Source organism: Falco biarmicus, chromosome 4 (assembly GCF_023638135.1).
Source record: "Falco biarmicus isolate bFalBia1 chromosome 4, bFalBia1.pri, whole genome shotgun sequence".
NCBI lineage: Eukaryota > Metazoa > Chordata > Aves > Falconiformes > Falconidae > Falco > Falco biarmicus.
In genome coordinates this window covers 68,225,393-68,246,789 of record NC_079291.1, presented here as the reverse complement: position 1 = coordinate 68,246,789, position 21,397 = coordinate 68,225,393, and the positions used below count along the sequence as shown (strand labels likewise).

The 21,397-nt window shown below is 56.6% G+C and overlaps 3 protein-coding genes across 8 annotated transcripts; 1 reads left to right on the top strand and 2 right to left on the bottom strand.

The window, feature by feature from the left end:
• Positions 1–214: 214 nt before the first annotated feature.
• RFXANK (regulatory factor X associated ankyrin containing protein) lies at positions 215–5,643 on the bottom strand. Of its 5 annotated transcripts, XM_056337428.1 has the most exons (11): positions 5,433–5,641; positions 5,340–5,372; positions 4,762–4,976; positions 4,459–4,536; positions 3,597–3,677; positions 3,165–3,230; positions 2,887–2,987; positions 1,725–1,850; positions 1,145–1,211; positions 828–908; positions 215–586 (listed from the first exon to the last, which is right to left on the bottom strand). In XM_056337428.1, the coding sequence occupies exons 3-11, from the start codon at positions 4,967–4,969 to the stop codon at positions 528–530; spliced, it is 867 nt and encodes a 288-aa protein (XP_056193403.1). In that variant the 5' UTR covers positions 4,970–4,976; positions 5,340–5,372; positions 5,433–5,641; the 3' UTR covers positions 215–527. The 5 variants fall into 5 exon arrangements, 3 of the variants coding, with proteins under 3 accessions (XP_056193403.1, XP_056193404.1, XP_056193405.1); XR_008821595.1 differs by having other exon boundaries at positions 215–578; positions 828–946; positions 5,340–5,643; XR_008821594.1 differs by having other exon boundaries at positions 828–946; positions 5,340–5,642.
• A 725-nt stretch (positions 5,644–6,368) lies between these two features.
• Positions 6,369–14,608, top strand: BORCS8 (BLOC-1 related complex subunit 8). 2 transcript variants are annotated; one of them, XM_056337455.1, is made up of 5 exons: positions 6,370–6,515; positions 8,044–8,156; positions 12,539–12,603; positions 13,026–13,133; positions 14,055–14,608. In XM_056337455.1, exons 1-5 carry the CDS (start codon positions 6,377–6,379, stop codon positions 14,095–14,097), a joined length of 468 nt encoding a protein of 155 aa, XP_056193430.1. In that variant the 5' UTR covers positions 6,370–6,376; the 3' UTR covers positions 14,098–14,608. The 2 variants fall into 2 exon arrangements, with proteins under 2 accessions (XP_056193431.1, XP_056193430.1); XM_056337456.1 differs by lacking the exons at positions 12,539–12,603; positions 13,026–13,133 and having other exon boundaries at positions 6,369–6,515.
• Positions 14,576–20,475, bottom strand: TMEM221 (transmembrane protein 221). The gene is made up of 3 exons (XM_056337427.1): positions 19,913–20,475; positions 16,472–16,557; positions 14,576–16,191 (listed from the first exon to the last, which is right to left on the bottom strand). Exons 1-3 carry the CDS (start codon positions 20,200–20,202, stop codon positions 15,674–15,676), a joined length of 894 nt encoding a protein of 297 aa, XP_056193402.1. The 5' UTR covers positions 20,203–20,475; the 3' UTR covers positions 14,576–15,673.
• Between the last annotated feature and the right edge of the window lie 922 nt (positions 20,476–21,397).

Here is a 21,397-nt window from a genome sequence, read left to right as displayed (position 1 = left end):
GCCGTGTGCAGGGAGGGAAGGCAAAATTCTGGGCATCAGAGGGAGCTTTCCTCTTCACAGAGCCAGCTCTGGAGAAGGATACTGGGGCACTTCGGGGGGTGCAGCCTTGAAGAGGTTGGTTGGCCCAGTTCCCCTCATGGTTCCCCAGTAGCTGGTGCTGGGATCAGGGACTGGCAGCTGTGACAGGCTGAGGCAATAGACAGGGCTCCACACAGCTGCTTTAGAGTTTACTTCAAATAATGCAATACTTGAATGCACACACGCACAAAGCAGCCAAGCCCGGACAGGGCAGAAATGCAGCTGCCCTGAGGAGTGTCCCCAGGTGTGAGGTGCTGTGGCCATGCCACCCTCTGGGAGAGGCACAGATCCTCCAAGGGCAGGCGGTTCCTGGCTTCCTCCATGTGCTCCTTGCTTGAACCATTGTGCCGCTGCCCGTTTTGGGACGGCTGGGTGGTGGTCCCAGCGGAGAGCCCTGCATCGGCCAGGAGAAGCGCTGGTGCTGCAGCAGTGCAGCGTGAGCCACCCCCTCACTCCAGCTCCTTATTCTGAAATAGCTTGAGGATGTGATTTTCGATAACCTGTTGGACTAACGGAGGGGAGAGAAGTGAGACCCAGGGAAGCTCCAGCAGAGCTCTGGTTTGGAGAGGAGGAAAAGAGGAACAAGACCCGTCTTGATTTCTCTGGCTCGGTTTCTCTGCGTGGCAGAGCAGGGAGCTGCGGTACAAGGGCAAAGAAAGCCCCAAGCAGGGCTGGAAGCTGGCAACTGCCTGGAGGCTTTCCAGGGAGGGAAGGCAGCGCTCCCTGCCAGGGTCAGAGGGGACACTTGCCTTTCTTGTGTCCCAGTGCCACGGCCAGATCCATCGGGGTGTAGCCGGAATCTGCCTCTGTGGTCAGGTCAGCGCCGCGAGCTGCAAGCAGGCAGTGGAGATCAGGGCATGGTGCTCCCCTGCTGACACGATGTCCCCTCCGGGTCAGACACAGGGTGAGGGGACCCCCAGAAGGTGCCCATGCTGGCTGGGCAGCCCCCCATCACTGGGGGGGCTGCTCAGTTTCTCCCCCCAGGCACGTCACGCTCTCTCCCCAAGGCGGTTACCAACGAGCCGCTATTCGAGGCCAAGGACTAAGTGCAGATCTTGCCCGTTACCTAGTAGGGCCTCGACACACTTGACGTGATTGCCACGCACGGCGTAGAGCAGAGGAGTGCCGCCATTCTGCAGGGAAAGGGAAGGGGCTGTGTCATCGCCAGCCTCACATGGGGCTCGTGCTCACACAGCTTTTGCTTCTCCCAGAGCAGCAGATCCCCGATCCACTGGGATCCCCTTTCCGCCCTCTCCCAGCTCCAGGCTGGGCGTTTTCTCACAGGGCGGCTCTGTGCGGGTTTTATTCTCTGTATGCCATAAATAACTTTTAAATTGTGTAATTTTAAAGACAACCTTAAGTTCTGAGCACCGTTTCCTTGTGGCTGGTAACATCACAACATTGTGAACAACTGAGGAAACCATTTAAAATTATTCTCCAGATTCATTTCTCAAAACAACTGCATGAGCAGGCAAATGAGCACTGCGAGCCTGGGAAGCATCTAGGAGAAAGACATCGCTGCTAACTCAGACCAGAACGATGTGAACGTGCTGCTGCTTTTTAAAACGAGCTTTGCAGAGCCCCGTCCAAGGCTCGGTGTCGCTCCCAGCGCTGGCGCGGTCCCCGCAGCAGCCCGCAGCACTCACCCAGTCATAGATGTTGATGTCCACGTTCCTCTCCAGCAGCATGACCACGATGTCGGTGTAGCCGCCCATGCTGGCCAGGGATAGGGCGCTCTCCCGCTCCTTCGCTAGTGCGTGGGGGTCAGCGCCCTGGGGACAGCACAGGCATTAGCCCCGATGGGCGAAGGAGCCCTGTGGAGACCTGGGGCGCGAAGCACAGCCTTGCTGGGTACCCCCGGGGGGCTGATCATGGCACCACATTCTGACAGCCTGAAGGGGCAGAGACAGCTCACACATTCCCAGTGACCTCTCCATACCAAAATCCTTATCAGAGATGTTTTAATCACCATCAAACATCTCGGGTAAGGACTTAAAAGCCCTTCTCCAGTGTCAGTAAATCAAGCCTGATGGTTCCCGTTACTCAGCCTTTTTTCCTATCCCTAGTAACAGCTTTACCGGCCCCGTCTAGATGCCTGTACAGTATCCACTGTCTCTTTTGTTACTGATTTACATACAAACCTCCCTGCCCTCCAAGCCCTGCTAGCCACAGACCTCTCCTGGACATCGTTTTATCCTTTATCAGTGTATTACCTCATTTATTTGGGGTTCTGTTTGTGTCTCTGGTAATGCACTGCAGTTTTGCTCCTAATACAGTAACACAGAGAGAGTTTGGCTAGTGCTTGTGAGGTGAGAGTGCTTGCTAATCGTTGGACGAACATGGATGTGGGACGGAGCTTTGGGGAGCAGCTAGACCCAGAGTACAGCAGGATCTGGTTCCTGCTCACCCCCAGACAGTCCTCAACTGCAAGCCCAGCACTCAAGGACGATGCAGCAATGAGTTCATTAACTGCAATGATACCTCAGCAAGCACATTTGCTGGCAGATTACAGGGCCCAAGTGATAAGCTTGATCTCAAATTACCAATAAACAGATATTTAATTACAAACAGTTATTGCTAGCTGTGAGATAAGGCTCTTCACGCTCCTGACTTAGCTCACAGCCCAATGGGGAGTAGCATCTGACAGCGTCTGAGCTGTTAGCTCTGCAAACATGTCCTGTTTGGCATCATGGGAAAGACTGGCTGAGATGATGATGGTACCAGGACAGAGCTGGACAATTTGGCAGCCACTGGGACTGGAGATGGGAAGTCTCCTGTTAACAACGTGCTGCGTGAATGTGGCCTTACCCATTCCAGCAGGTGACGGACCGTTTCGATCTCTCCAAAGGCTGCAGCCCAGATCAGCGGCGTGAAACCTCTCTCATCAGGTTTATTTACTAAGTTCTCGCCTGCGCAAATATGGATGAGACATCATAAATAGGAAGGGTAAAGCCCACTCTGATCCCTGTCCTCCTGGTAAACCCAGAAAAGGCTGTAAAACTAAGCTGGGGGGTTAGCAAATAGTGCGTGTGCTATGACCTGGCAGGACTCTGCCTGATCCGGGGTGAGAACGCAGACACACGTACCTTTCCGAAGGTGCTCCTTCAGCTGGCTGAGCTCACCCTGGGCAGCAAGCTGGTGAATGGACAGTGCTGGGGGACAGAAAGAATTCCCCTATCACGACAAAACGTTTCCCCAGCTCAGCACCCACCATCTGCAGGTGGGTCCCTGCAAGCCTGGGGAGGTGCTAAGTGGCCAGCCCCTATATGAGCCCCAAGAAGCCCAGTGCGTAACTAACACCCTTCTGCAGCTCAGCAGTGAGGACAGCCAGCCCTGGCGAGTGCTGAGAGCAACAGCACTGGAGGAAGCAGCCTGAGAGATCACCCCGATGGGCACTGAACAGCAAGCATGGCAGCAGGAGACAGAAAGGCTCCCGTCCTGCTGTCCCTCTGTGCCCTCTACACCCCACGGGCATCTGCGTCCGAGATGCACAGCCTGCTCAGCCGGGCAGTACTCACTGTCCAGCGTGGCTGGGAGAGCCGAGACCTCGTTGCCTCGCTGCCTGTTTGTCAGCGTGTTTGAGTGCTTCAGGGGGAAACCTGTTCCAGAGAGAGGGGAGAGTCAGGGCATGCCTCCTGCGTGCACAGTTGTAGTTCCTCCAACTATGCTGACTGGAAGCCAAGAGCTTCACAAAAGCTCAGGTCTCATATGCCTTATCTGAAGCCATTCCCTCCTGTCTTGCAAAAAAGGAATTATTCCCTTGCAAGTAAAGAGCCTGGAGATGGAGGTTTGACCAGTGTGCAGGGAACAACAGCTGAGCAGGGAAGATAAAACAGCTCGAGCAGCTGCCCAGGGAGGGGCAGGGTCCATCTGGGGCGCTGCAGGAGGCAGGGATCTGGCATTAATGGCATAATTGCACACGATATACTGCAGAGGACAGCCTGGGGGATGCACTCAAGTTCATCCTCGTATTTCCTGCCCTTGAAGGGCTCCACCTCGAAATCTCAATGTGGTTTCAACAAGCGATGCACAGTTTAATTAGCAAAGCATATGAAAAGAGTTTGCCATCTCCAGTTCCACTGGATGGAGCTGCAGTGACCTCTCACTGCTGGCACAAGTCATCACCAAGGTCTGGATTTGGACTTGGCCTTGCCAAGTCTTGCTTGTCTCGTGGAGACCCCCCCAATCAACAGGGACACCCAGGAGCTCCCAAAAGAGAATGAAAACAGAGGGACTGTTTTCAGGGAGGGACTGGCAGAAGTAAAGAACATTTTTCTAGCTGCCTTTGTGGGATGAGAGACCCAGACGACCTCTCCCCCACCTGTCTCCCGCTGGGGCTGCACCTGAGCATCTGTGAGCACCAGGCTCTGCAACACTCACTGTCGAGGGTCGAGAGCTCCGTGCTCCTCTGCCTGTCCATCGACGCAGTCGAGGGCTTCATGAGAATGTCCGCTCCACCTGCCAAACCAGGGTGGCTGTTAGGGACCTTGGTGCCACTCACTGGGGAGCAGGTTGGGCTCCACATACGGCACAACGAGACCAAACCAGCACAGCAAGCACCCTGCCAGCACCCTGACCCTGGGGTGGTGGGCATGTTGATCCCAGGGGAACAGATGTGGTGGGATCCGGGGTGGGTGCATGCCCTGCCTTGGCTCCCACTGCCCCAGTACCCCCAGCACTCACCGTCCCCATGGTCCAAGTGTGGCATGTCTTGGTCTGGCCGCAGACACCCCAGGGGAGCACCGCTGTCCCCAGTGTCCCTGGCTGCAGGCAGCTCCTCTGTGGCTGCTGCCCCCTCAGCTCTGTTTTCATCCTCTTTTGGGAGTTCCTGGGTGTCCCTGTTGATCGGGGGGGTCTCCGCGAGACAAGCAACTGCTTCTTCCCCTTCCATGGGGCAGCTGCAACACAACAACATGTTAGGAAGGGGGAAAAAGCAGGGACGTTTTCCCAGGACAGAGAGGGCAGCAAGGGGGAGGCTGCTGAGTCCCCGAGCACCAAGTGTTTTCAGCCATCAAACTCCTCCATGCCGGCAGCGTGGTTTGGGGTCCTGCTTGCCCTCTCCAGCCAGCCTCCCGGCACCACGGGCAGACAAAAGCTCCCGTCACGGCAGTGTTGTGGAAGCTGCACCAGGACCATCTCCCAGCCGCTCATCCCAGCACAGCCCCTTCCCGCTCACAGTGGAATGGAGCCAGAGCAGGTTGGAGGGAGCCCCCCTCTTCTCCTCAGCCACCCCGCTGCGATCTCTGGCCATCCCTGCCCACCTCGCTGTCCCTGGGCTGGCTGGTGGATCTGTGGGCCGGTCGGTGGGTCCCTGGGCCAGCTAGTGGGTCCTCGGGCCAGCCGGTGGGTCCTCGAGCCGGCCGGTGGGTCCTCGGGCCGGCCGGTGGGTCCCTGGGCCGGTCGGTGGGTCCTCGGGCCGGCCGGTGGGTCCCTGGGCCGGCCGGTGGGTTCCGTCCCAGCTCAGACCAGGCCCCGTTCCCCGGCCAGCAGCCTGGGCGCCCCCAGCACCCTCCGCACAGCGGCCCAGTTCCGCGTCCTGCCCCGCCACTTCCCCTTCCTGCGGCCGCAGCCGGGGGGGCTGCCCGGGGGCGCGGGGGGAGCGGGGGGCCGGGGCCAACCCCACCTGCCCGCTGACGGCGCGGGGGCCGGCCCCGGCGCGGAGCCGGCGTTAAAGCGACAGGCCGCGGGGCGGGCCGGGGCGGCGGTAGCCGCGGGTCCCCACCGACACGGGCGGCTGGGGGGCGCAACCCCCGTTTGTCCCTCAGGGCGCCCCACGTCTCGCTGTGCCTGAGGGCAGCGGCCCCCAGGCCCGGGCGTGGGGGGGCTGCAGTCCCACGGGCCCGGGGCGCCATGGCGGGGCTGTGAGGTGGCAAGTGCCCAGCAGCGGGGACACAGGACGGGGGGGCACAGGGGGGCCCCCGCGCCTCGTGGCCTGGCAAGGAGCCCGGTGACACCCCCGCTCCCCTGTACAGCACCGGGGGAGTCGGGGGGGGGGGGGGGGGGGCAGCGCGGGGCGCTTGAGGCCTTTCCGCACCCGAGGCCTCCACAGACAGACCCGGGGAGGGGGCACCGATGGGGAAAGGGGCGATAGTGGTGTGTTAACACCTCCCCCCGGGGGCTGGGCTGGCTGGAGGCAGCGGGGGTGCATGGCCCGACCCGGGGAAGGCCACCCGTGGCACCCCCGACGCCTGCCCGCCGTAAGAGCCGGGTCACGGGGAGGGGGGACAGGCTGGGGGGAGCGCTCGGCCGCGCAGGGGGACGCGGAGGAGGGGGCACAGCGGAACTTAGCGCTGGTGCGATGTTTCCAGCCGGGGATGTTTGCGGCGGGAGCACCGCGGGGGTTTCCGGCCGGGGCGGTTTTGGCGGGCGCCGACGGAAGCGGAAGTGGCGGCGGGGCGGGATGGAGGAGCCCGAGATGCAGCTGAAGGTGAAGAAAGGTGGGAGCGGGCCGGGACCGTTGGGGGCGTGGTGGCACGGTGGGGCCTGTGAGCCGCGGGGCCGGTCGTGACAGGGCCCTGGCGGTTCTGAGTTGGCCGGTCGCGACAGGGCCCGGTGGGTGGCGACAGAGCGTGGGCAGGACAGGGCTCTGCAGCGACAGCAGAAGTCACGACAGGGCCCTGCGGGTTGTGAGAGAGAAAGGTACAACGGGGCAGGGCAAGTTGCGACAGGGTGGATGGTGACAGGGTGTCGCGGGTGGTGACAGGGTACTGCAGTCACGACGGGAGCCAGAAAAGCCCCACAGGGTTAGTCACGATAGGGACCTGGAGGTCGTGACAGGGCAGGGGGCGACGTGCCCCGACAGGAAGGTGCAGTTCGGGGCTGTTGGCCCCCTCCCCGGATCCTGGGCTTGTGTCCCACTCTCCCGGCTCGCCTAGCGGGACACATGGATGGGCAGCCAGCAGCGTCGGTTCCTGCCTAAATTACACCGCCTGGGTGTAATTATTCCTACAGAGTTTTGCATTTATTCCCATTTGCGGTCAGCAGCCCACCAGACCTGTGGAACCCCAGCAGCTCTCACTGAAGCAAAACCTCTGAAGGGAGGAGGAGAGAATAACTGTCCTTAAAATAGAAAATTATGCAGGGGCTGAAAGGTGTTCTGCTTCAGCCGGGTGAAAATGCTTCCTGATTCACCAGCCCCAAAACAATCTCTGATTTTTCCATCTTCTTGCAAACCTGCAGGGAAACAGAGATCAGAGCTGCTATGTAGCTGCGCAAACTGCCAGCTGAAAAGGTGTTCCTGTGGGGAGGGGGGCGCGGACAGAGCTTGGGCCAGGAGGAGAGAGGGTCGAGAGAGGGGCAGTGGCTCAGCAGGCAGCTCAGAACAGCACCGATACTTCCCGAGCCCTGGGAAGCCACCATGTCTCCCCTGGGGACATTTTTAGCACGTCACCGGGGGGAGGTGTCTGGAGGGGAGCAAGAGAAGGACCCTGCAGCATTGGAGGGGCAGATTCAGGAGAGCTCAAGGCCCGGAGCAGAGAGGAACCCGAGCAGCTGGTAATGAGACCAGGAGCTGCTGATGTTCCCAGCTGGATGGGGCAGCTGCAGGCATAGGAACGGGAGCCAGGCCTCTGCTGGGCTCCACTCATCTCCCGGCCCCCTCCAAATTGGTCAGAAAGGGCCCAGTGATGGGCACAACCTGAGTGGTCCCTGAAAGCAGAGCAGCCAGAGCTCAGAGGGGACCGTGGAGGCAGTGACATCCCAGGCTGGTCTGTCTGCGGCCAGAGCCGAGCTCATTGTTGGTGGCAGATGCCATTGTGGGGAGAGTGGAAATGGAACTGTTTAGTGGGATTTTGCTTTCACATCCTTGTTAACAGACTAATTACGAAAAATACACGGGGTTTTGCTCTGATCTCTCCATTGTTGTGTTGGGGACAGGACCAGTGCTCCAGGCCAGCACCCTTTCCAACCCTGCCTTCCCCCTCCGTGGCTCCCCACTTGCCATAACTGTTGTTATTCTTGTTGCAGTGACGGACAAATTCACGGAGAGCATGTACGTCCTGGCCAACGAGCCCTCTGTGGCGCTGTACCGGCTGCAGGAGCACGTGCGCAGATCGCTTCCAGAGCTCGCACAGCACAAGGTGAGCCATGCTTCGCTTTGAACTCCAGAGCTGCAACACAGGCACAAAATTTTGTCCTAAATTAGCACATCATCCCTTTTTCACCTGCCTGGGGGAGTGCGGGAAGGAGAGAGGAGATCAGCCATCAGGGTGAGAGGTGCTGCGGGACCCCATCTCAGTCTGAACAAGAGGGGATGTTGCAAATTTACCTGTGGAAAAGTCCAGCCGTGGTCCTCTGCTCTCACAGCTGGAGACAAAGAAAAATGAGTAGTCTGTTTCGTACAGGGAGGAGGGAGATGTTAAATCTTATTACCCCTGCTACACTGTGAGATTTTTATTTCCTGCATAAAATGAGGGGGAAGGCGGGAGGAGGGAAGGGGGAGCATGAAGAAACAAGTGAGAAGAGCCCGCATGAGGCAAAGCAGGATAATGAATCGCATCTCACAGCTGTGTTCCTACTTTCCTCCAGAGCACGGAGCACAGACACTTTAATGCCAGCGTTGTTGTCCTTCTCCCTCTTCTGCCAGTCATGATTCATTAGGAGTGATGTCTCATGAATAGATTACTGCTTCATGTCTATGCTAATGCACTGTCAGGCCCCATTTTTCACCTTTGCTTTACAGCCCTGGTTTCCAAATTAACCTGGATTGTGACACTTTATTATTCAATTATTTATTAACGTTTTATATAAGTGTCTGCGTGCAGTGGTAGGTATATAGAGATGTATATGTATGTATAGCACATGCTGATGTGATTGCATCACTGGCATGCAGGAGACAGGTTTGTAATATTATTCCTGAGCTGTCACTTGCTTTCATTTAATCAAGATAGTCCCAGTTTCAGGGAATGTGTCCTGAACAAAAGGAAATTGAGCAAATTGTATGACAAGTCATGCAGAGGGAAGAGATCAGTTTCCATCGCTGAACAGTGTGTAACGGGGATGAGGGCAAGGGGCAGCGCAGAAGCACTGATGGAAGCGGCAGCTGAGTGAAGGCAATGGACACAGAGCGTGTTCTTAGGCAGCAGGGTTTATGCCGGCCAAGATCTCTGAAATCCGTTGGTTCTCTCATTTTCCCTGCTCAGCATGCTCATCGCTGTTACCCGCAGTGTTCCGTGACCTCTCTGGCTCATCTAAGTTCATTCTCTTGTTGCAGCCATCCCACAGAATTTTCTTTTGTAGCCGGAATTGCTGTTGCTTTCCACTTCATTCCTGTGAGAAAGGAGGTCACACTGTCCTGTCGATGCCAGCGGCAAATACAAGGACCCTGCGTTCCCTTGTGTGACTGCAGCCAGCACAAGCATCAGATACCTTTGGTCTTTGATGCCTTCACGTTCAGGCTCGCAGCGTCCCTCCTGCCCTGGCCACTAGCCCTGTCTGGGGCAGCGGTGGCCTTTGTACAGGAGGAAGAGCTCATGGTGCTCCCTGCAGTGACAGTGTGCATCAGGTCAAAGCTGAACTGACTGCGTGGTGCCCTCTGCCCCGGGGCACACCCAAAGAGGATGACTTGGTTAAGTGAACTCTCTTCATCAATGGGTTTTCAAAATATGCTGAGCCAGAGAAGATCAAGAAGCTGTTTGCCGCTCTCATGTTAAGAAACATTTCCTGATGCTTGCTCGGAGGTGCTGCTTTTCACATCCATTTCCTTTTGCCCGCTGCATGGGCACTTCCATCTTCTTAACTGCTTTCCTGATTACTGGCTGCGTGTTTAATGGTGCACTGATGTGGCATGAGCTGGGAGAAAATGGCAAGAAAATTATTTGTGTCAGCTGGAACAAGAGCAGATCCAGAGCTGCTGCTTGTTACTTTTCCTCCAGCATTGTCAGCTCCCAAGTTAATTTTTTAAATTTTTTTTTCAAAGGCTGCAGCAGCATGTTTGGGAGCATGTTCTCCTCCCTGCTGGTCCCTGGTCCCTGGTAGGAACTGGGAGGGTTAAACACAACTCGGTTGGGCCAGTGTCCTGACTGTGCTGCTAGGCTGCTGCCAATGGGCTGGTGGCCAGGTTCTCTCCATTGTTCTTGATCCCACTCTCATTTTATCCCAGTTTCAGGCATTGCTGTTTGCAGCAAATAGGCTGGGCCTGTCAAGCCCTTGAGCCCAGACAACCAAACCCCAGGAGAGAGGGATGTGCTCAGGCCCCTGACAGGGCCATTGTCACAGTAGAGCGTTCAATTAGATGGGGATGGATATTTTGGGTTGCTCTGCCAGAGCCCATTGGCTTTGTGGCTAGAGACTGGAACAGGAGGGTGTCAGCTGGGCTGTGCACCGTGAAAACACTGTCAGGTTTTATCTAAATCAGATCAAAGGCATTGAAGTGAGGTGGTTTTAATTCTTCAGAACAGAAAAGAAGAAAAAGCAACGTTCTGTGTGGATCCGTTCTCAAGTAATTTAGTTTCAAGGTGTAAGTAATGTATAAAGGAAACAGGATTTATTGGTGGTTTCCAGTTTTCCTTCAGCCACGCAGCAATTCACGTCTCTGGCTGGATGAGTTCTCCTGAGACTCAGCCTTTGAAATTCCCAGGGGGATTAAACCTTGGAAAAATTGGGAGGGAAGGTGCTGGGAGAAAAGTTTGCAAGGAGAAGGTCACCTCCACGTTTTTACAACAAGCAACTTTCTATGATTTGATAGAACAATAATCTTAATACCTTCCTCAGCATCTCAAACTCTCCAAGCAGATTTACCACCTCCCTGATAAGATACAGCGTGATTCAAGGCTCTTGCTGCCTCTGCGCATCATAGCCGCGCCGCTAAGCCCTGCTCAGCACAAAGCAGCCTTTCTGGATTTCGCCTGATCTTTTGAGAACTTACATCTCCTCGCTAATTTACTTCCAAGCGATAGTAATATATCATTAGTGCTATTGTGTATTAATAGCTGGCTTTAGTTCTTAAACTGCATCCAAGGGCATGTCTTGGGAATTTGAAGAAAGGACATCAAGAAAAGATTAAGAAATGAGGAGCTCTAGGGAAAGGCTCTTGTTCCTAATTAAAGACATGAAAATCCCAGGAAGTGCTGGGAATGCTGGTAAGAGGCATCACTAGCTCTGATACTGGGAAATTATTTAAGTCCACCGTGCTCAGAAATGGCAGACCGCAGCCAGGTGGCTGTGACATACCACTGAGCCAGTGCAATGGCAGGGTCTAAATGGTTCTTAAAGGTCATCTGGCACCTCTTGGAGAGAGCAGGGTAAGGAGCTGCCAGAAGATTTCTCTGTGTCTTTTGCAGCTGCCTCTGCATGCAGCAACAGATATGGTTGTGTAAACCGTGACTGGACTCTGGGACAAGTGCAGTCTCTGCGGGGTTGTGAGTCCTGGGGCGAAGGACCCTCTCCTGCAGAGAACTGCCTGGAGCCCTGCATGTAGAGGCTTGTTTCTTTTGTAGGTTAAATCTGTGTGGTCAAGCGTCCTGATGTAGGACAGGCTTTGAACAGCAGAAGTGATTTTGGACAAAGTCCAAGCTCCTGCCCGACCACTTTTGCTCACAGAAAGAGGCCCTTGGATTTTCCCTGGCTTGTAACTAGACCCAGCAGAATAGACTGGAGAATTAGCTCCCATGAGAACATATTTTAAAGAATGCCCAAACTACTTAAGGACTTTTGAAATAGTTATCTATTGAGCTACACCTCTGAATTCAGCTGCGCTTTCATTGCGATTTGTGTATTTGTTTGGTTTTCCCTCTCCTTGGAGCTACAGCATACAATGATGTCCCCTGCCAGCGCTGGCTGCGTGCAGTGCTGCTGGAGTTTGTGTGAAGTTTACAGGGCTCCTTCCAGCTCGGGAAAGGAAGGGCACGGTGCTGGCTGCTGCTTGGGATCAGATGCCAGAGTTTCAGAGCAGACTAGAGGACAGGAATGCTTGCAGCTATGAAAACATTTGTGGCAGGTCTAACGAAATGAGAACTTTCAGTGCTGTGAAAGAAATTTTTACCTGGTTTGGCATGAAGGCCTAAGGACCGAATTCTGCAGGAGTTGTGTTAGCTCCAATCCTGACTACCTGCTGGGCCAGACACACCGGGAGATCTGGATGCCCTGAAACATCCAGCTGGTCTGCTGTGCTCAGTGCAGTTGCCAGTTGCTTGCAGCCTGACTGATCGTGGCTCTCAGCTGGCTTGTGGGCTAAAACATCTAAAACCAAGGGGAATTTTGCCAGAGTAGCCAAAGTGCTGGCCTGAACTAGTAGCCCTTCCTGAAATACACACAATAAATATTTATTTTAAATGCTCGTGTGTAGCACCCCGGAGCCTGGAGTGTTGTCAGAAGCTGTTAAGAGGGAGACAGAATCCAAATGCAGTTCCCAGTGAAAAGCAGCCAGAGCCCTGGTTTGGGGAGGGCTGGCAGAGCGTACGGCTGCGGGCTGCGACACTGCGGCTACCTGGTGCGCACCTAACAGTGCCGCCTTCTCTTTCAGTCCGACATGCAGAGCTGGGAGGAGCAAAGCCAAGGAGCCATCTACACCGTAGAGTACGCCTGCAGGTATGGGAGACTCCTCCGAGCAGGAGGGTTGTGTTGGCACGCGGAGGTGGCGTGGTAGAAACAAAGCAGAAGCCACCTGCGCTTCCCTGACGCCTCCCTGGTGTCAGCTGGGGCGAGAGCATAGTCAGGGCGAGGGGGTGAGGGGATGAGGCAGCGCTCCCGGAACTGTAGCCATGAACCTCGGGGGCTTCACTGTGCTGAGCGTGCCAGCCCGTCCCCAGGTCCATGTGTGCTGCAGACCTGCCAACCTCCTGCAGTAAATCCACCCACCAGCTAGCTAGTGTGTGAGGATGCATAAAGCTGAGGTTTCTCATTAACAATCCTCTCCATCAGGGTGCGTGCACACTCTAAAACTGCAGTGCCTTTGGAAATACTAACCACTCCTCCATCTCCCTCCACCCCCCCTCTATTTCTTCTTACAGTGCCATAAAGAACATGACTGACAGCAGCGTGTACTTCAAGAGCATCGACAGTCTGCTCAAACATGCCATAGCCATGAAGGATCAGCTGAATGCTGCTCAGGGCCGCAGGTAGCAAGGGGATGTCGCGCTGCCTGTCTAGCTGGGTGACCCTTCTGGCTGGCAGAGGCTTTGGTGATGTCATGCTGCCCAGTGCAAATCTGCCAAGCAGTTACCTCAGTAATATGATTCTAGACTATTACTTGAAAGAGCACGCTGCTTGCCTTCCAGTCATCTTCTGGCTTTGTTTACTAGGAAGCAAATAATCTTGTTTACCAAAGGGTAACTGGAAAATAATTTATTTTCTTATTCAAAAAGGGATATTTGGTTGTGTAATACGTTAAATCTCTGTTGCATCAAAGGCATTTGGAATGAGTTGATGCTACTGAGAATGGAGTAGGTGAGAGGCTGCCTTTGGTGCTATTCTCTGTCTTGTATGTGTATGTGGCACCTTTTTGAGCAGAGTCCCATAGAGATGAGTGGTAGGAGAACAATGATGCATTTTTGTATGTTTGCAGTTGAACTACAGCTACTAAAATATCTTCCAGCAGATTGTCTGAGTCTAGTGTATTTGTCCCTCCCAAGAACGATGATTGTAATGGAGTCTGACTGGGCAGGAGTGAGAGAATTCCCAAATGCCCATCCCTGACAGAACTACCACAGCAAACGGAGCCTCTGTCTCTGCAGAATGACTCTACCTTAGGCACTTCTGGTTCAGGTTGCATATTCTCCCAGTAGCCCGTGTGGCAGGGTCGCACTCTGCACAGCCCATAGCATTTTTAACGGGTGTTGCTGGTGGTGTGGCTGCAAACCTCGCTGTCTTGACACCCATGGGCGCTGGTGCGTGCTGCGCCATGGTCTGCGCCGCACGCTGCAAGGTGTGCTTGCCTAAGCTGCAAGCAGTGAGGTTTCATTTGAGGGAGCCCCTGGTTCTCCGCGTTCTGCTGGTGGCCTGCCTGCCTGCTGCACATGACTGTCTCTCTCTTTCTACAGCGCTGTTGCCCCACAAGCCAAGAATCCTCCAGCCAGTTCCTGATTTTAGACAAGACTGGCCATCCGCTGCTGCCTTCTCCAGCACAGCTCTGTGTTCTCCAACCACGGGGAGGAGTGAGAAACCACCTGTTCAACCTGTGAAGTTGCACAGAGGCCTCTGCCTGCCTCTCTGTTCCCAGTAACAAGGTGCTGCACTTGCGCAGGCAAATCCTGCTGCTGGGGTCAGGGCTGCCTTTGGGGGAGTGCTCTGGGGAGCAGTTGTGTCCCTTTTCACAGCACTCTGCAAAAGGGAGATGTGTGGTTCTGCATTAGTCCTTTCCAGTTCTTTTCAACGGCAGGCTGCTATGAGGCGTTTTTCTTTCTACCTCTTGGCCACAGAAATATCTCAGAAAAACTAGGTCTTGCTTTCAGTGTTTTGTAGATGGCTGTGTAAAGACGTACGTAGGCACACTTCAGCTTTGTTCAGGAGGCATTCTGCAAGGAAAGTTTTTTGTGTACGTGCCAGGGATTTGCTGAATTTGGTTTTAGTGAGAACAATAAAAAGAAAAAACAAAGTTCTGTCTAAAACTTTCCCCTGTTGCTCGCCTTGGGCTGGGGGGTCTTGGAACCTGCTGGCTCTGCGTGTTTCAAAGGGCACAGAGCAAAACAAAGACATGCAGTGTTGGAGCCTTTCAAGTGGAGAAACAAAACAAAACACCACTGTCCTGTTCTTCAAAAAAACCAAAAAACAACAAACTCCAAAAACCTAACAGAAAAAGGACTTTCCTCATCCCCTGTCAAGCAGTGGGAAGCAGAGCTGGATGCACAGCTTTAGAGGTTGCTTTAAAAAGGATGCAACTTCGATATTGATCAATCCTGGAACCAACAGTTTGGTCCTGCTGAAGAATTTAGCAAGGATGCAGGGATCAAAGCAGTGCTAAACTCAGTCTCCAGAGTGCTCAGGATAACGGGAGTCTTTCAGGATAATGGCACAGGAGGTGAGAGGGAATCTGAGATGGGCTGGTGACCGAGCAGCAGGCTGGCTGTCACCTTAGCCCCCACCCTGCAGCTGCAGACTCCTGGTTCCCTCTCGCTTGCTCTTCTTGCACCTCCTGGCTGCATGCTGGGGGAAAGCCCTGCTGGGTCGGTTGTACAAACTTGGTGCCGTGCTGGCTCCTGGGGATGGAGAGGAAGGAAGGAGGCAGGGAGATACAGCCAGGTGGAGAAATCAGCTGGTGTCTGCTGGAGGAGGGTAGGTCTGCTTGTGGGCAAGGTCCACTTGCTGCTTCTCACCCACATGGGGAAGTGGGGGTTTCATGTCCTTCACTGCAGCTGGGACAGCCATGGGGGTCCTGCTGGGGCACTGCCAGCTGCTGCCCTGCCAGCAGGGTTCGTGTTTGCAGGGTGGCAAGTGTCAGCAGCATCGCAAGTGACAGGAGGGGACAGGGACTCAGTGCAGGTGGCTGAGGGCTTTTGGCTTTGAGTGGAGGTGGCGTCTTCTCAGTAAAAGAAGTAAAGAGCATCAGGCAGTGGCTGCACAGACCCCTGCCCTGGTGAGACATGACCTATATTAAACTCTAAACAGAGATGCAAATTGTGGCCCAGGTGCTTGCGGCAGGGTGAAAAGGTCCCGTTTCCACTCACACCAGAGTTGAGTCCTTGCCCAAGGCTCCAGGTTTGCGCGACATCACATTCCTCATCTCCTGCGTGATGCTGTTCCAGGGCTTGCCCTGCACCTGCAGCAGCCCAGACTCTGCTGACAGTGTCCTGTGCGTTCGGGGCAGGTTGTAGCTCTCCTTCTCGGAGCGAAGCCCGGGGCTGCCCGAGGAGGTGAGGTTGCTGCTGGCTGGAGAGCCCAGCTGGGATTTGTGCTCCAGGAAAGGAGGGAAGGAAAATTCCCGGTGGATCTCAGACCGGGGCCGGGGCGCAGCTATGTTCTTGTTGTTCAGATCGCTGGTGGAGGACTCGCCGTGTTGGGCAGAGTCGTTCTCATACAGGGTGTGGGAGACCTCAGAGTGGCTACGGCGCGAAACCTGGGAAGCCCGTACCAGGGCGTGCGTCACCGTGATCAGCAGGACAATGATGCCAGAGGAGAGGATGCAGGCGCTGGCGATGCCGGCCTCCAGTTCGAACAGCAACAGCATGTAGATGGCGAGAGCTGGAAGGAAGAGAGCACAGAACGTCTTGAGGAACTAGGACTAAAGCGATGAATTCGACCTGCACAATTCAGGCCAGAGGAGCCCTCGCGAGGGCTGGTCACCCCAAACAGAAAGCTTACGCTATGGGAATGAGCTGGCAAAGGCATTTGCAAAACAAACCCGCTGCTGAAGTAGAAACTCAGCAGCTGACAAGCACTCCGCAACCAGCGCAGGATGTATGGTCTGGGCTGGAGATGCACAGTCCCCGTGGGGCTGCGCTGGTGGGCAACGAGCACTTGCCTGTTAGGTAGACTGAGACGCCGCAGCAGAACAAGCCGATGGCAGTGTGGCGAACGGTGCGGCTGTCCAGAAGGAACCAGTCTGCCCTGCAAAACAGGTGAGAAAAAGAACAGCTCTGTGCAATCTCCTGGCCCTGATCTCAGCACAGGAAAAACACCGATGCTTTGGCCCCTGCTAAGAAACTGAAACACTGTTTTTGCATAAAGAAGAGGTTCAGAGCCAGTTCGCGAGCCCGAGGACCTCTGCTGAACTGGGGTTTTCCCCTGGCTGCTGGTTTGCACAGCTCTGGGCTGCTGCCCTCTCACTCAGGAACAGATTTGGAGATCACTCAACATTTCAAACTTTTCCTTCGTGGCTCCTGTGCTTCAAAAACCAGATGGGGCTAGGGGCTGGGAAGAGACAAAGGGTTGGAGGCTTTTTCCGGGTAACCAACAACAAGTGCTGGCGCATTGACTTCAGCATGGCCAGGTTCTCTCTCCACCCTTGGGACTGGGGTTCTGTGCTCAGCTCGGATTGCAGGCCTTTTGTCTGGAAGGGGCTTGGCGCTTGAATTATGCTTAAAAAGCTTCTTTCGAGCAGGGACTTAGTTTCCCACCTAGCATAGAGCCCTTGTGCCTGCTGCTGTGCCTCCCACCGGCACGCTCTGTGCCAAGCCGCCAGCAGCTCTGCTGGGGCAGCTTCGGAGCCATTGACCTGGCAAAGCTCAGTCCTTGCTGGGCTTTGGAGGCTGCTGTCACTAGAGGATGCCTCTGCTAATTGGGAGAGCGGGATGTGGTCTCGTTAAGGGACGCAGCGTAGTGTGGACAGGGTGGAGGTTGGCGGACGGGTGCGAGGCAACTGTAGGGGTTGGAAACGGGAGTGCTGAGAGGTGCTGGCAGGGCTGTGTGCTGGGAAGCTGCCAAGAGTCCCTTGAAACAACTGGGGGTGCACAAGGCGTTGCTGGTCCTGCTGGCCACCTCCAAAAATCTCCAGGAGCTGTTTGGAAACACAGCCTGGCTTGGAAGAAGCAGCTGAAGGGGCAGCAGCTCAACCATCCTCCTGGCAGGACCAGCCCTCCTGTCACTCCTCCGCAGCAGCCAGCTCCTGCGGGGTGAATTCTGCCGCCAAGGATGCTGTGCCCTGGCCCAGGCTCCCCCCAGCATGGCCTGGCCCCCTCCCCTCCTCCCGGGCTTCTTGTAGCCCCTTGGCTGTTGCCGCCTGCATGGGGACCCTGCAGCTAGGAGCCGTTAATAGACCCTGGACCCGCTTCTCGCTGGCAGCGGGGAAGAGCAGCCGCTTTGTTTTATTAATTACCTGAGTCGGGGAGGATTAGCAGGGAGGAGAAGGACTTTGTTTGGAGCTGGCTGGGACTATTGAGCGCAGCGCTGAGAAGCAGAGCGGTAATTCAGTGTGACAAGCCCAACGTGGGAAAGGTCCCTGGGACGTGAGCGGGTCCCCTAATGAAACCGGTGCCCGGTGGGGCCAGGCCAGCTCGGCCATGAGGAGATGGCAGCTAACGGCATCCCACATCGGGGAGAGGGGCCACCTCCTGCCAGCACCTCCTGCCCAGGGGCAGCCTGCAGCATCCCTGTGTCCAGAGAACCTGCCCTTCTCCTCCCAAACACCAGTGTAACCCTCGGGTTGCAGCTGGGGAAACTGAGGCACGGCCAGCCTAAGTGATCTGCTTGAGCTCCCAGGCAGAGGGAGGCCAACCCCGGGGCTCCCAACCCTACAACACCTCGTATCACCTGCAGCAAAGCCAAAAGCAGCCTCTTGCTTTGCAGGGGGGGAGAGCACAGAAATATTATTTAAAATCAAATTGTTTGGGACGAGCTTTCCTGCTCAATGAGCCGGGGGGCTCCACAGCCGTGCAAAGGCAGTTGGTCTGTCCTCTTAAGTCCTTGAACAAGTCGCTGCTGTTGGAGAACGGGCTGTCCTGCCGCCGGCACGCTCTGTCTCTACCTGTGACTTTCCAGCTGGCTGCCTGATTAGTGCTACCCCTGATTCCCAGGTGGGATTGTTGGAGTCGAACCTCACCGCTTCCAAACAGTGCATTTTACAGCCCAAATCGATACCAGAGCTCAGATTTACAGCTGCTGGGGACTTTTGCTGCTCTAACAGATTACCAGCAGAAAGTCAGCTCCCACAGAAAGCAAAGTTTGCTGCGGGAACTTTGTGTTTTGCAGAAATTTTTGCTCTCCTCCGTTAATGAGCGCACCGAGCATCAGTCTCACTTGGAAGACGCTGAGAGGAGATGCTGCCGCTAGTTGGAGTGCCTCCAGCCGTCACGCTCCACACAGAGCACGAGGCATTGATGGGTTTGTCTAATTAGGGACAAAAAGTAACTGTTGAAACATTATAATTTCCTTTAAATGAGTTTTGACTTGCTGAAGGTCCCAAAATGGTCCCCTGGGGCCCATCGCATGAGCTACAGGGAAGGACCTCCACCTACGGACCAGTTTCCACCAAGATGCTTTTAAATCTGATTATTCACAAGATGTTTTGTTGGTTTTTTTTAACCCAGGAGCAGAGCTGGTGCTGGGCCAGGCCAGCACCAACCCAGCCCAGGTCCCCAGCAAGGCCAGAGAGGGGAGTTGCTTTGGAAATGGTTTTCCAGGTGTAAATGTGCTGGTAATGATTAAGTCGATACATGTCTGTGGTTAACAATCCCAGGCCTGCGGTCATTTTGGTGCTGTGCGAGTGGCCTCCGCAGTCACCCCAGCGGTGACCCGAGATGCCCAGCTCTCCCGCTCCACAGGGGCAAATCTGGGATGCTCCTGGGCATCGCGGCTGGGCCCAGCACATCTCCCCGGCCTTGGCCCTGGAGCTGAACTGGCCTCGCAGGCTGCTGTGACCCATGCTCCTGTAACCCTGCAACCCCAGCACACGCGGGTTACACAGGGATGTTACCAGGGAAATTAAACAGCGTGTATTAGTAGTAGATCAGTAGTACAGCAGCTGGGTGGACGGGTTGCTATAAACTTTCTCCTAGTTGATACAGTCGTTAAGCGCAGCTACACCGACACGATGGGGCGCGTCAGCCACAGAGATCCCTGTTTCCCCAGCAAATGCCGCAGAGGGGGATTTTGTGACCCGTGAGTGCCAGCAGCATCGGTCACTCGCACAACTCCCTTTTGCAGGGGCAGTGACGGGGGGGCCCTGGCAAGGCTGGATCTTGGGGTGCAGGAGGGGTTGGCAGGGCTGTGCATGAGCCCACACCGAGGGGACAGGCAGCCTGTGACAGGTCCTGGGTGACACCCCTTGCCCCCTCATTCCCCCCATCCCTCCTACACCCCTCCAGCACCCTCCGTCCCCTGCAGAACCCTTCCCCTCCAGCCGCCTGCTGCCCCCCAGCCTCCCCGTGCCCAGGACCCCTCTGAGCCTCCCCCACAGCACCCCCGGGGCTCCGGTGCCCCCCAGTGCCCCTGCCCCCCCCAGCCCCGGTGCCCCCACCGCTCTCACCGGTCGGGCCCGGGCTGCCCCCGGCACAGCTCGGTGCTGAAGTAGCCGTGGAGGAGGCAGAGCAGGAGGCAGCTGACGTTCAGCACCAGGCAGAGTGCGGCCAGCACAGCCGACACCGGCAGCAGCACGGCGGCCGCCGGCTCCGGTAGCGCACCTCGACCGGCACCGGCACCGGTGCGCCCCGCCGGCAGCTGGAAGATGAGGCTGGAGGCGAGCAGGGCCATGGCGGCGGCCAGCGTGCCGAAGAGCAGCAGCACCGTCAGGGCCCGCTGCGGGTAGGCGGCGGGCATGGCGGGGCCCGTCCGGCCCCGGGAACCGGGGGGAGAAGCACCGGGAAGCGGGGAAGGGGCAGCGGGCCGGCAGGCTCCCCGGCCGGCGGGAGCTTCCCCGACCGGGGCTCCCAAGCTGGATCTCAGCCCGGGAAGCGGCACCGGGCCGGGGCAGCGGAGCTGCGGCCCCGCCGGGGTGCGCCTCCCTCCCCGCGCCGCCGCCCGGCCGGGGCGGCCCCTCCTGCCCCCGGGCCGGCCCCTCGCCGTGGGGGTGCAGCCCAGCGCCCCCCCGGCCGGGACCCGCCGCCCCGGCAGCGCAGGGCGGCTCCGCCCAGCACCGCCCCCCCGACGGGGCCGGGAGCCTCCTCGGGCCCGCGGGGGGGGGGAGAGGGACGGGGGGGCGGGGGAGAGGGGCCCGGGCGGGGCCAGGGAGTGGGCAAAGGGAGGGATGGAGGGACAGAGGGACAGAGCAATGGATGGAAGGACAGAGAGACAGAGGGAGGGATGGAGGGACAGTGGGACAGGTGGATGGAGGGACAGAGTGATATATGGAGGGACAGATGGATGAAGGGGCAGAGGGACGGATGGAGGGACAGAGAGACAGGTCAGACGGAGGGATAGAGGGACAGGTGGATCGACAGAGGGACATATGAAGGGACAGAGGGGGCAGATAGAGGGGCAGAGGGACAGGCAGATGGAGGGACAGAGGGACAGGCAGATGGAGGGACAGAGGGATGGGTGAATGGGGGGACAGAGGGACAGGCGGATGGAGGGACAGAGGGATGGGTGAATGGGGGGACAGAGGGACAGGCAGATGGAGGGATGGAGAGGATGGCTGGAGGGACAGAGGGATGTGTGCTGCAGCTGCTCTGAGCTGTGTATTCCGCTGCTCCCCTTGGCTCTCCTGGTTCCCAGGGCCAGCCCCAACTTTCCTGCTCCTGGGAAAATCCTGGGATCAACCCCACCAGCATAACACTGGCCTCAGCGTGGAGCAAGGAGGGGTGAGAGCGGTGAGAAGGGGACACCACAGGGAGAGGCATGTTTGGCCTCCGCCTGCCGCAGCAGCATCCTTGCTGGGGCAGGACCAAGCACCCCAAATGTTCTCAGTCCCTCAAGGCTGAGAAAGGACCTGCGAGGTGCTGCCCTGCCATCAGCCGCCGGCCCTTGGGGCCACCACAAATTTCCTGTGTCTTATAAATATCCTGGGAAGCAGAAG

Bases quoted from the DNA above. Each gene is read 5' to 3' on its own strand.
- RFXANK (XM_056337428.1), bottom strand. From the start codon at position 4,969: ATGGAAGGGGAAGAAGCAGTTGCTTGTCTCGCGGAGACCCCCCCGATC. The intron at 3,678-4,458 runs GTGAGTGTTGCA...TCTCTGGAACAG, and splicing joins GGAGCTCTCGACCCTCGACA to GTTTCCCCCTGAAGCACTCA. The intron at 1,212-1,724 runs GTGAGTGCTGCG...CTTTCCCTGCAG, and splicing joins ACATCAACATCTATGACTGG to AATGGCGGCACTCCTCTGCT.
- BORCS8 (XM_056337455.1), top strand. From the start codon at position 6,377: ATGTTTCCAGCCGGGGATGTTTGCGGCGGGAGCACCGCGGGGGTTTCC. The intron at 6,516-8,043 runs GTGGGAGCGGGC...TTCTTGTTGCAG, and splicing joins GCAGCTGAAGGTGAAGAAAG to TGACGGACAAATTCACGGAG. The intron at 8,157-12,538 runs GTGAGCCATGCT...CTTCTCTTTCAG, and splicing joins CAGAGCTCGCACAGCACAAG to TCCGACATGCAGAGCTGGGA.
- TMEM221 (XM_056337427.1), bottom strand. From the start codon at position 20,202: ATGCCCGCCGCCTACCCGCAGCGGGCCCTGACGGTGCTGCTGCTCTTC. The intron at 16,558-19,912 runs GTGAGAGCGGTG...CCTGTTTTGCAG, and splicing joins GGGCAGCCCGGGCCCGACCG to GGCAGACTGGTTCCTTCTGG. The intron at 16,192-16,471 runs GCAAGTGCTCGT...TCTTCCTTCCAG, and splicing joins CGTCTCAGTCTACCTAACAG to CTCTCGCCATCTACATGCTG.